This window comes from Pholcus phalangioides, unplaced genomic scaffold (genome assembly GCF_987345545.1).
Source record: "Pholcus phalangioides strain wild (caught in Gottingen) unplaced genomic scaffold, Ppha-v1.0 ptg000014l_1, whole genome shotgun sequence".
NCBI lineage: Eukaryota > Metazoa > Arthropoda > Arachnida > Araneae > Pholcidae > Pholcus > Pholcus phalangioides.
Window position 1 is genome coordinate 502237 of NW_028301607.1, and position 12355 is coordinate 514591.

Consider the following 12355-nt stretch of genomic DNA (forward strand, 5'->3'; position numbering starts at 1 on the left):
CACTGGCGTCCACATGTAAAACTAATGGTGATGATGCTGAAGGATGGTGCAAAAGAGTGGCATTAGCGAGCTGAGTTTTGCATTTTTCGAATGCTTGTCTGGTCTCAAGAGTCCAAGGAATTGACGTCTTGTCATTCTTCTTGGTGCTGGACAAGAAGGAATGAAGTGGTGCTTGCACAGCTGCTGTAGATGGTAGAAATCGCCTGTAAAAGTTCAACGTTCCCAGAAATCTTCGAAGCTGCTTGATGTTTTCTGGAAGAGGAAATTCTTGGATTGCACGAACTCTGTCCGGGAGAGGCTTCGAGCCGTGTTCATTGACCAAATAGCCCAGGAAGGAAATTTCCGGTACATTGAACACGCATTTAGATGTGTTGATTGTCAGTCCGTACTTATCGAGTCTTTCAAACACTTCTCTAAGGTGCTTGTGATGTTGCTCTGCGTCATGGCTGGCGATGAGCACGTCATCAAGATACGAGAAACAGAAGTCGAGATTACGTAGCACCTCGTGGATGAAGCGTTGGAACGTTTGTGCAGCGTTTGAGAGTCCGAACGGCATGACTACGAATTCAAACAATCCAAAGGGAGTTATGATTGCTGTCTTGGGAATGTCGTCGGGATTTACAGGAATATGATGAAATGCTTTGACCAGATCTATTTTAGAGAAAACTTTACATCCATGCAGATTCTGCGCGAAGTCCTGCATATGTGGCACTGGGTAGTTATCCGGCACAGTAATTCGATTCAGACTTCGATAATCACCAGTTGGTCTCCACTCATTCGGTCCTTTTGAAACCATGTGCAACGGGGAAGCCCAGTTTGATTTCGATGGACGACATATACCTTGGTCCAACATCATCTGGAATTCGGTCTTGGCAATCTTGAGTTGGGCTGGGTGCAATCTGCGTGGCTTTGCGAAAACAGGAGGACCTTTAGTTTCTATGTAGTGCAAGGTATTATGGGAAGCTTTCCTCGAAAACGGACGAGGTCTCGTTAATTCGGGAAATTCCTTCAAAATTTCAGTTATAGCACTGTTTCCTGAGATTGTTTTAATCGTTGTCGAAGGTCCATTGTAAGTAAAACCTTTACACGTGAGAGAAGTGAGTGGATCTATAAGTCGCTTGTTTTTGATATCGATGATGAGTCCGTAGTGAGCAAGGAAATCCGATCCGATAATTGGTCTCTCAACGTCAGCGAGGGTGAAATGCCATTTGTAATTCCGCCGTAAGTTCAAGTCCAATTCCAGGAGTTTCAAACCGTAGGTAGATATACGGGAACTATTTGCAGCGAAAAGTTCAAAAGTTGTCGGTTTGCCGTTGCCTTTGTAAGGTAAAATTGATATATCAGCTCCAGAGTCAATTAAAAACTTCATGCCGCTTTTCCTTTCCATAATGAACAAACGGCTATGGTGAAGACTGCTATCGCCGCCACCGCATGCCGTTACTGCGGGGGGCTTGGACCGTTTCCCTGAATATTCTGAGCGTTGTAAGCGCAGGGGGACTTGCATCTGAAAGCTTTATTTCCGAATCTGCTATGATAATAACACACGTCAGTGTTTTCATCGGAGTCTTGATATCGCGAACGATTCCCGGAACCAGAATAACGTCGGTCTAGACTGGAGTTTCGATAGCGGTTCCGGCTATTCCTCGGATATCTGCCCAACTGCTCGACTCTTTTAGTCAGCTCCGAGATTTGAAGCTTAAGGTCTCTTAGCTCCGAGCAAGACGAGGCTTCTGCTACATGACCGTAATTGGGTTCGGTGAGCTCAGCTACTCGATCAGCTAACTCGGCTAGCTTGTCCAGTTCTTCGCTGCTGGCAGCTAACACTGTTTGTATACTCTTTGGTAGCCGTTGAAGCCACAAATTTTTGAGGAAAGTCTCATCGCTAATTCGCCCTGTCGAAAGCTCGCGCATTTTACGTAGCAACGTACTAGGCTTCTGATCTCCTAGGGATAGGTCTTCTAACAATATCTTGACCTCTTTCGCGGCTGAATGTTTATACACAGCGAGAAGTCTCTCCTTGAGTTTCGAGAACGGATCCGATGCGGGAGGATCGAAAACAATGTCACTTACCGTTGACAAGATCTCCACATCTAGGCAGTTGACTAGGTAGTTATACTTGGTTCCTTCGGCAGTAACATGGTTGATCTTGAAGGCAGCGTCGAGCTGGACGAAAAAAAGTTTGATTTTGTCCTTCGAGAACGTCGGCAGTTTCGCGTGGACAGCTTGAACTCGAAGATCGCTTTCTTGCTGTTCAGCCATGGCGATAAGTTCTTGGCAGGTTCGGGATCACGTCCGGGTCACCAGTAAAGGCGACGGCAATGAGAAGATGTAAATTTCATTTTTTAAAGACATGAACACACACGGACAAGTTATACGCGACATCCATATTCTATGACGAAATACAATCAACTGATTAAAACGTTCGAAAAAACTCTCTGGCGATCCGTTGCTAGGTTACCATCCATCACAAGGCGAAAAACGCTACAACGTGAAAACGTGACATCGTGACGTCACAGAGCATCGTTTATGATCGGTCACTACAGCATCATCATCACGATATACCTTGTAACAGATGTTATTGACTGAAAAACGAACAGAATCAGAACTAATATTTCTAGATTTGAATCGAGGAAAAAAAAATATTTCTTGGCCAGCTCAATGTTGTTTTGATTCTGTTCTATTCGCTTGTCAATTTCCATCGTAGCAGCCCCGAAACCCTCAAACCGAACACTGCCAAGTCTCTATTGAAAATTGGCAATTTTAGCCACCGACAACCACTTTTTTGTGTTGAAAAAATATCTATTCCATTCCTCTATTTATTTATTTATTTTTCGCCGGTCCGTAGATTATTTCTCGATTCATTTCTTTCTTGCGGGTCCGCAAATTGTTTGTTCTTTCATTCATTTACTTTTGCCGGCCTGACATTATGCATCTCATTCGTCTATTTTTCGCCGGCTCTCAAATTAGTTCTTCCTTTTACTCATTTATTTGTTGGACAGTCCTCAAATTACCTCTGCCATTTCTATATTTTCTGGTGACCAGCAAATTATTTCTTTCGCTTATCTGTTTTTTGTCGGTCCCCCAAATTATTTCTCCAATGGTCTATTTTTGCTAGTCAGGAAATTAGGGGCCGTTCAAGTATTACTTCAGCAGATTTTTAGCCATTTCCCCCCTCCCCCTTGTCAGCAAAATTTCGTCAGCAACTTAGAATATTTCATATCTTCAAAAGGGTAACGTAACGCCCGTCAAATGTAGTGATATCTACAGATGCACCTAACAAAGATGCACCAAACGGTATTACTCCAATTTCAATAAATTTTCCCTTCTGGACACCAGTCCCCGCGACACTGATTCATAACAAATTTTTTGCCGATGTATCCGAGAAATACGCAACGCACGTCAAAAGCAATGATATCGTCAGATGCACCTGGCAAAGGTGCATCCAGTGATATCACTCCGGTTTCGACATCTTTTAACGTCTGGGCGAAAGGCCGCTTGTCCTGATTCGTAACAAATTGTTTTCCGCTATATCTTGAGTATGGGCGACTACGAGAATGGGCGATATTGGCATCGTTTGTTAGCTATTCCAAAGAAAAAAAAACTGCTAATAACGGCAATGTCTCATTTTGTCGGTATCTAACACGTGATTCAAGGCACACAAAAAACGTATTCACGTCAGAAGTTGCGGCCGTACATATATGATACAGCCTACCCCAATTTCCTTCCTATGGTTGCCATTAATCACGTGCAGACCATGTCGCGGCGGGGAAATCTTTATATGACATGATGTCGTTCTGCACTTGTTAATGCAAGATATACAGAAAGCTGGATGCTGTGAAGATATTTATTTTTTTGAGACGTTGATTTTTTTAAGGAAGGAAAAACTCATCTCTGCCTCTACCGGGAGTCGAACCCGGTCCCTCTTTTGCCGGACGAGTGCTCTCACCACTAAACTACAGAGGAGATAGGGACTTTCCTTCATATTGGAGCGTATTTTCTAACCTTTTTTTGTCCCACACACGCACCCCGCCCCCTTCTGCAGAAATTATTTTCTCCAATCGCCCCCAACGCAATCTATCCCATAGGATCCCTGTGTTATGCCCGTAGCTTCTACTGCCCCCCCCCCACCCAGAAGCCCTAATTTCTAATCAATAGATACTCAAACGAATAACAAAATACATTCATATGAAAATCTAGTAAACTGAAATCATATACAGTATATTACGACAGAATTATTGTATTGAAAAAAAAACGAAGAAAATATGCACAAGACTTGAAATCCATCTGATATACTTTACTAAAAAATGCTGTCGATAGATAGCGCAGTAAACAAACGTCAAACAAAAAGTATCGTACTATATTCATTTGTTTTTGCAGCAGCATTGACTTACCACGTTCATTATTGCAAGATTGTTTTATCATGTATGATAAAACAATCATCCAATAAACAAATCCGACCTTTGCGTGAGAGATGGAGAAACCGCGAGACACCCAGGCTCTGCCGCAAGAAGCAACGTAAGCTTTCGGAGGGGGAAGGTCCGGGACATCTCCGGCAAAACCAATATTTATTGAAACATCAAAGATTACATATAGTGCAAGGAAATTAAAAATTATGCATGAGAGATGGTACTTATTGCGTAAATTATTGAATTAATAATCACTCGTCGTGATTCTGGTTAACAGGTACCTGCTCTAAGTGCTTGGGACGCGTCACGGAGAAAGCCTGCACCGCCATGGATCAGACGTACCATCAACGATGCTTCATATGCTCTTTCTGCGGTGAGTACCTTAATGATTGGTCATTTGCGCTTTGTAACGCCAGGGTTCCGCCACGGGGCTTATCCTATTGCCAAGACCTCTTCCAGCTTGGCTTCGTGGCCGGGGATGGATCAAAGCTTTGTTCACAACACGGTTTAGATGCATTGAGAAAGACAATGTACTTCAAAATGAACCATCATCGCATTGGAACGCGTGACCGGAATATGTCGGACAATATATTTTTCCACACTGATTAGAACTTACCAAAAACCCTTTCCCAAAAAATTGAACAATGCGGAAACCAAGGAATCTGGTTCCTAGATCCTTCTGGGTCACTTGCAAGGGCTATAATGCCCCATCACATTGCCCAAAAAATATTTCGCTCTCATTTCTACTACATGAGTTAGGCCCCCTCCATTGGGTCCCACGATAGGGCTCCCGATTTTTCTTATTGTAATTTTGCATTTACACAACACATTGCATTTCCATATTTTTAAATCTTTAATAAATGTGTATTGTCACAACGATTGTATATATAACGAATTTTTATACGATGTATAACCATCAACGGATACATATTGTACCCTACGAGAAAGTCCCCCCCCCCATCTCCCTCCCTGTCTTTCGGAACGTTCTCCGGTACCACTGCGCCCTCTGGGGCAATAAGCTAAAATTGTCCCTCTGGCACGTTTCATCACCGGTACATTTCGCCCTAGGAAATTTTACCCTTGACATTGGGCAGGCCCGATCATATGAGTGATAGAATGAAGGACCAAGAGATTGGGTGAGTGGCTGTATGATTGAATGAATGATCAAATGCTGGTTGTTTGAGTGAGTAACCGTATGAGTGACCAACTGCCTAACCGTACTTGAGTGGCCGTATTAATGATCAAGTTAGTGACCGTATGAGTGGCCGTATTGTGATCAAGTTAGTGACCATATGAGTGGCCGTATTGTGATCAAGTTAGTGACGATGTGAGGGACATTTGAAGACCGGAAACACCCCGCTCCCTATCTCGGAAAGATATCGAAGCGTTCCCGAAGGATGGGTGTATCCGGAAAGTTTTATTTAATGTGACCTCACACTCACTTGGTTTCACATGCTGGGCCACTCCCCCCACTCACTTGTTCTGTCTTAGGCCCATCGTTCATACGATCACTCATATTTTTATTTACTTGGTCACTCACACACTCGGTCAAGGCATTCGAAATGCCGAGGCGAATTGTGAGTGGCAAAATGTCGGAGGCGAAATTTTCGTAAACCGATCGCTCCTACCAAGAGCCGGGTAATATGGGGGAAATTGGTCTGTCCCGTAAAACGCGGGCAATCGGTCGCCCCTCCCGACTCTTTACGCTGTATCCACGCATGATCGTAGAGCCCACACATTAAGATGGCCCTTCTGACTAAACGATTGTACGTGTAGAATGAAGTGCTTGTAATTTCAGTGTAAATTACGTATTAATGAATATCTTCTATACATTTTCGTTTCAGCGAAACAATTGTACGGCAAACCATTTTACATAATGGACGGTAAACCCTATTGTGAGGAGGACTACACGGTAGCTATGATAATTATTAAATTATTTATATAAATAATACTAATTCGAACTTTCCTGATATTCGCCGATAACTCATTTGCTTTTTTTTCTGAAATCGAAAGTAAAATGTATTCGTGTCCCTGATAGATGGCAGCACATTTCAATTTCGATTTTCAAAAATTCATCAATTTTGTTTTCATACTATTTTTAAATTCATCAATCTTTTCTCAATCAAGAAAATAAGAATATACTGAATATATTCCTCAATTATATAATTATTCTCCATTTTCAGCGGAAACTGGACAAGTGTGACGCGTGTCATCGCCCGATTCTGGAAAGAGTAAGCCCTAAAATTGATGTTTTATGCATTTAGAATTTTATTTATGTGTGCGTTAAAAATTTTAGAGCCGGAAGGGATACAGTCCCTGCTCCTCCCCACACAATGATGCCGAGCCCTCAGCCAGGATTTCTCACGTTCCTCTCCGAGGAAAGTTAATTGTGTGAATAGAATATAATGGGATTCATCCCTGGCCCCAGGGCTGGATACCTGTCAGCAGTGCCGGAACTAGCTATTCCTGTGCCCTGTGCCACAATTTGCATTCAGCCACCCCCCGGGAGCCTAGGTCCCTTCTGAGCCCAAGAATGGACCATAAGGGACCTAGGCACCTGCGTAGTTACGGCACTGCCTATCAGATGGTCTTGAAATACCTTGACTACGTATTGCACTTTTAATTAAACTGCTTGACACAGCCGTAATTCATAGTCATTCTTCTTATTAAAACACACTAATATACAAACAAGCCCCTAACCCTAGGTCAGGGTATTTGACGGGTGGGCTACCCATCCAAAAATTTTTATAACACCTCCTTCCCTTCCTATATAGATTTCCTAGTAGAATCATGTTGAACAAACGTTTAAAAAAAGTACAGCCACATAAAGTAGAGAGTAGAGCCTAGCCAGCCTCTCTCTCGCGCAGGATAGGGACGGACATACATACGGATGGTGCACAGGGCAAAATGCCTATCCCTCGAAAAAATTTTCAAGGCAATGGTGTGTTTGTAGACGGGGAGAGGCCAACAAGTTGCAGTTATTGTTGTTTTCCGATTAATCGGCACATTTTCGCCCTCTGTTATTTCGAAACAGTATAAGTGCGCCCCCTAGGCTCACAAAAGTTGGTAACTTTCATGCATTGTCTTATGTAATTATAGTATTGGTTTTTTTATTAATTGATTTTTTTCCTTCGCCCTGGGTATGAAGATTCTCAAAGCTCAGGACAAGAAGTTCCATCCCGACTGTTTCCGCTGCTCAACTTGCGGGAAGTGCCTCGATGGGATACCTTTCAGCAATGACAAGTATGGCAACATCCTCTGCATGAACGATTACAAGAGGTAATCATTATTATCCTCCTTACAGTTCGTGTGAATTCGGAAAATGTCGAAACTGATCACAGAATTTATCGGCATGTAAAAGTAATCGTAACTTATCCACTTTTATTCAGGGCCCTCCCTCGGGCCAAGTGATTCTTCGGAGCCCCTACCTGGCAAATTCTTGAAATTTCCAACCAGATTTCATTTTTGTGAGGCCCCTCCTTCACTTGAGGAACACGGGCCATGCCCGAGTGGGCCCATGCGTTAAGATGGTACTGCTTTTATTCGTCTAATTCGTACATCCCTACGCATACAGGATGCATAGGTAACAGTTTGCACAGCAATTTACTAGCGAACCGTTGATTCTATAGAAATATACTTCCAATTGCAAAAAAGTTTCCACAAATAGCGTATAGTACTCAGATACGACATTCATGTTGCAAGGGGTTGTTTAAATATTAAAATAATTAGCTTTTTATGCCATTCCCGTGTGCCAAAAACCCAATTAGAAAGTTGTTGCCCTGTCTCTCTTGTTGGCAACAAAAAAAAAATTCCACGTGCAAAATTTCTGAGTGCAATATTCTCTGAATATTCACACCAAAAACAAATGGAAACCGTTTGCAAGTCAGTTAACGCCGGCCATGAAAGCCTCAGACAATATTTCAAATGGAAAACGCTTTTTACCCTCATTTATGCTGGTTCCCCCCCCCCAACTTTTCTCCAATTTTTGAAGATAAATATCTCAACAAATATTGCACTTTGCTAACGTGTAATTTTCTGTTAGCATCAAGGAGGCAACAACTTTCTTCTGGGTTTTGAACACACGGGGACGGTATAAAACGTTAATTTCCTTTATTTTAGTAACTATACACCCCGTTCCAAAATGAATAACGTATATATACACATTGAGGTCCACACATTATTTGAATAGTTTTTCCTAACTGGAAGTATGCCTCTAGGGCACGGAACAGCATGCAATGAGTAACGTAAGCTTATTTCAAGGGATACTCACAATTTCTATGCGTTTCTTGTATTCAGAAAGCCTTCCATGGATCGCAACGGGTACCCGTGCCTTCGAGGAATTTCAAGGGTTACTCCGAGCATCGTGCGTGTTTCTACGGGGATAAGCAAGCGTCGTACGCTTTTCCTGTAGATAGATGACAAATTTCTTCGGCACATTTTCAGGGGTACATAAACTTTCTACAGCCGAATTTAAGCGCTACGTGATTCTAAGCTGTGCAAAAATCTGGAGAGAGATTCGGATGATCTCTGTTTAAAGGATCGGCGATAAATATGGTAACCTTGTCCTTACCTAACGGCATGTTAGAAAAATGATGGAAAGAAAATGTTGAAAATTAAGGGGAGAAAAAAAAAAATATATACATACTTTTATCTATTATGCTCTTATCTCCCCTCCTTTCTTATTTGTAACACTTACACATGTAAGTATACTTATTTGTAATACTTACAGATAATAGAATAGGTACGAAGTGGATTCCTCTTTGCACCCTCACCTGCCTGTTCTCTTCCGCTCTTTTATATGTATATAGTTGAAAGATACATCCCGGAGATGGAAATAACTACTTTTTTCTCGTAGGGCGTTGTAACAAAGCTTCGCGGTGATGAGGAAAGAGTAAAGAAAACAGAACTTTTCTGAATTTATTCCACCGGCGTTTGGACGCAATATTACGTCCTTGATCGTAAAGTGGTTAAGATAGCCATACTTCAAAACCTGTTTTTCAGCGGGTCGAAGCGGCGAAGCGCTGCGGGTGTGGATCCGGCTTTAGAGTTTTTAGGAGAGAACATGAATGACATATAAAATTGGTAGCCCACTGCTCTGAGTTCAGTAAAATAAACGGAATACTTTACATTTGGTGACTCTGTGCTGCCAAAAATTTGGTACTTAAATTGACCGATTAAACTAAAAATGAAATTATTTTTTTGCTATCCTCGGTATGTGTGTGTTAATACTGTCAATTATCTAATAGGAAATGCGCCCCGCAGTGCCACCGATGCAAGCAGCCAATCGCGCCAAGCCTGAACAGAGCAGAAGTTGTCAGAGTGATCGCTCTTGGGAACAGTTATCATACCACATGCTACAGATGTGAGGTAAGTTCGTACTCGATCTTTAACTTTCCCTGACAGCCATGATTATGGTTCCCGCTGCCGATTGCCCCGAAAGGAGATGAAATGATTCATTTGGCGAGAGAATAAAAAAAATTGAATTCTTTAAACAACAAGTGCCCGATTTCGAGTTCCTGTTCGTTCCATGTCACTTTCTAGAGTGACAAGTTTGCATGACATCTGTATCCTTCATACGAGCCATTAAACTAGGATTTTTCAGAGGGCTCGGAAGCTAGGCCCGAATCCCCCTTAATAGTGGATTTATAGAAAACGTAGTAAAGCATATTAATAATTGAATCATCTTTCGCACCTCTGGAATCTGTGCACCCCCCCCCCCCTTCCCTCCATGTAGGTGCTATACAACTCGTGTGTGGAAAATTCATTGCCAGCAATTCACCACCGGGAAATTCAATGAAGGGAAAATTCACCACCACGCAATTCATCACGTAAGTGGCATAGTGAGTGTATGTTCAAGTGAGTTAATGAAGAAAGGAGAGTTTTATCAAGATATTCCGGGAGTTAGTGAATGAGCAGATGAGTGAGTGACTAAGCAGATGAGTGAGTGACTAAGCAGATGAGCAAGTGAATGAGTGAGCAAGCGCGTGAGTCATACATACGCTCACTCACCCACTCACTGTCATTTGACACTCATATGTCAATGACTCTCTCACTCTGTTACTTACCCATTCACTCGGTCACATATATGTTAGACTCGCTTGATCACTCAATCGCTCACTTCCCCGCTCACTCATCCAATTACTTGATGCATCACTTATACGGTTACTCACTTACTCGATCACTAACGCTATCACTTGATCACTTATACGGTCATTCATACGATTACTCACTCGGTCATCCATATGGTCACTTTCTCGCTCATATATTCATTTCAATTACATAGCTGCCAACTTATGAAAATTAGGGAGATTTCCGCGCGGACCCGTATTTTATGCTAAAACCATTCCCTAATAAATAAAGGGATTTTTCAAAATGAAATAGGGATTTTTTCCACACATAAAAGTTAAAGTGTAGGAAAAAAATCCCTACTCGAACATTGAAGTCAAATAAAATAGGGATTTTACACACATGGAAATTAAATCCTTGGGAATAAAATCCCTGCGCAAAAAACAAGTGAAATTGGAGGCCAAAACTTCAAAATGGTGATCTAAAAAAATATGGTGTTCAATCAGAAACGATGTGAACAAACATTCTGCGCGAATGACCCCAAAATCATCGGAAGACGAAGGGAAAAAATCGTCAATTTTTGAAGAACACTGACTTTCTGTGACACTTGCTTGATGTTTTTCATTTCACACGAGTGATGATGTCAGTGTTTCCACCATTACCTATGTTTATGTCCATAACACAACTTGTAAAAAAAGAAAAAGTTGGCCATTTTGTGGAACGTTTGATGAAAGGAAATTCATCGGCGAATAAGTATCTTTATATAAAATTGATTAAATATGTTTTTGCTTATGAGTATTCATGTTTTGTTATATCGCACGTAGGCAACTTCAACAAAAGAAATTTTGACCACGTGCGCGTCACTATAATCTTCAATTATTATCCAGATATTTCCCTGCACGATAAGACATAACTTTTCTTATTACCATCAGGGGATTTGTAAATCTTCCTTAAAAAAAGGAATTTCCCACTGTTTCCCCCCATTTACGACGTGTGACGTCCCTTCACAAGAAATTCCTTAGGGATTGTTTTCAGAAGCGGGGATTCTTTTTAAATGAAGTAGGGAATTTTTAGGGACAATTAGGGATTTTTTTGTGATTTTCGTAAAAATTTGGGAGATTTAAGAACTTTTCGGGAGATTGAGGGATGAAGCTAAAATTCGAGAGAATTGGCAGCTATGCAATTACTCGGTCATTCTCTCACCCACAGGTGACGAACTGTTGTCTCTGAATCATATGTCGGTGAATTTTCCATAAATCCATGTAATTTAACTACCTTTCTGTCTAATTTGGCTACAGTTTTGGCTCCTACGGAATGATATTGTCCGTCCGATAAGCCGCGTCTAAACAGTTAATAAAAAAACCAAAGGAAACCCTGATAAAAACTTGAATAAGCCAACATAAAATATTTACATCTTTGCAGGATTGTGGCTTGTCCCTGTCATCAGACCGCCCAGGAAGAGGCTGCTACCCGATAAACGGCAAACTGCTCTGCCTCAGCTGCAACAAGAGACGGGAACCAAACGCGCCAAGAGTTCTCGCCAAGTAAATTCCATCCATCCACTGATGAATAACGAAATAAGACCATTATGGCGACGCTATTACATTTTTATTTACGTGTATATTTCTGACATTTGAGAATATATTTTGTACGACATATTTGCATTTGTATATGATATTTTTTTTTTTTTTTTGCTTTGGCGAGAAAAACAAAGACTTTTATCATTTGTTCATTAATCACTAATGCTTTTTTATCTGGGCAAAGCTGGACGGCCTTGACCTCCACATGACATGCGTGCCGTATTTTTATTTTACTAAAAAAATGAGTGCAATGTAAGATTAGTTTGTAGAGATGGAAATAAAATATATATATTTTAATTGAAA

At 41.4% G+C, this 12355-nt stretch overlaps 1 protein-coding gene across 2 annotated transcripts in view; it reads left to right on the forward strand.

The window, feature by feature from the left end:
* LOC149077874 (lipoma-preferred partner homolog) overlaps positions 1-12349 on the forward strand; it is a 32262-nt gene extending 19913 nt beyond the window's left edge. For both annotated transcript variants that reach the window (XM_089241481.1, XM_089241480.1), the window contains 6 exons: positions 4684-4779; positions 6251-6318; positions 6590-6637; positions 7555-7685; positions 9653-9773; positions 11895-12349. In XM_089241481.1, coding sequence (XP_089097607.1) covers positions 4684-4779; positions 6251-6318; positions 6590-6637; positions 7555-7685; positions 9653-9773; positions 11895-12020 — 590 coding nt within the window. In that variant the 3' untranslated portion in view covers positions 12021-12349. The remainder of the gene's footprint in view (positions 1-4683; positions 4780-6250; positions 6319-6589; positions 6638-7554; positions 7686-9652; positions 9774-11894) is intronic.
* The last annotated feature ends 6 nt before the right edge of the window (positions 12350-12355 follow it).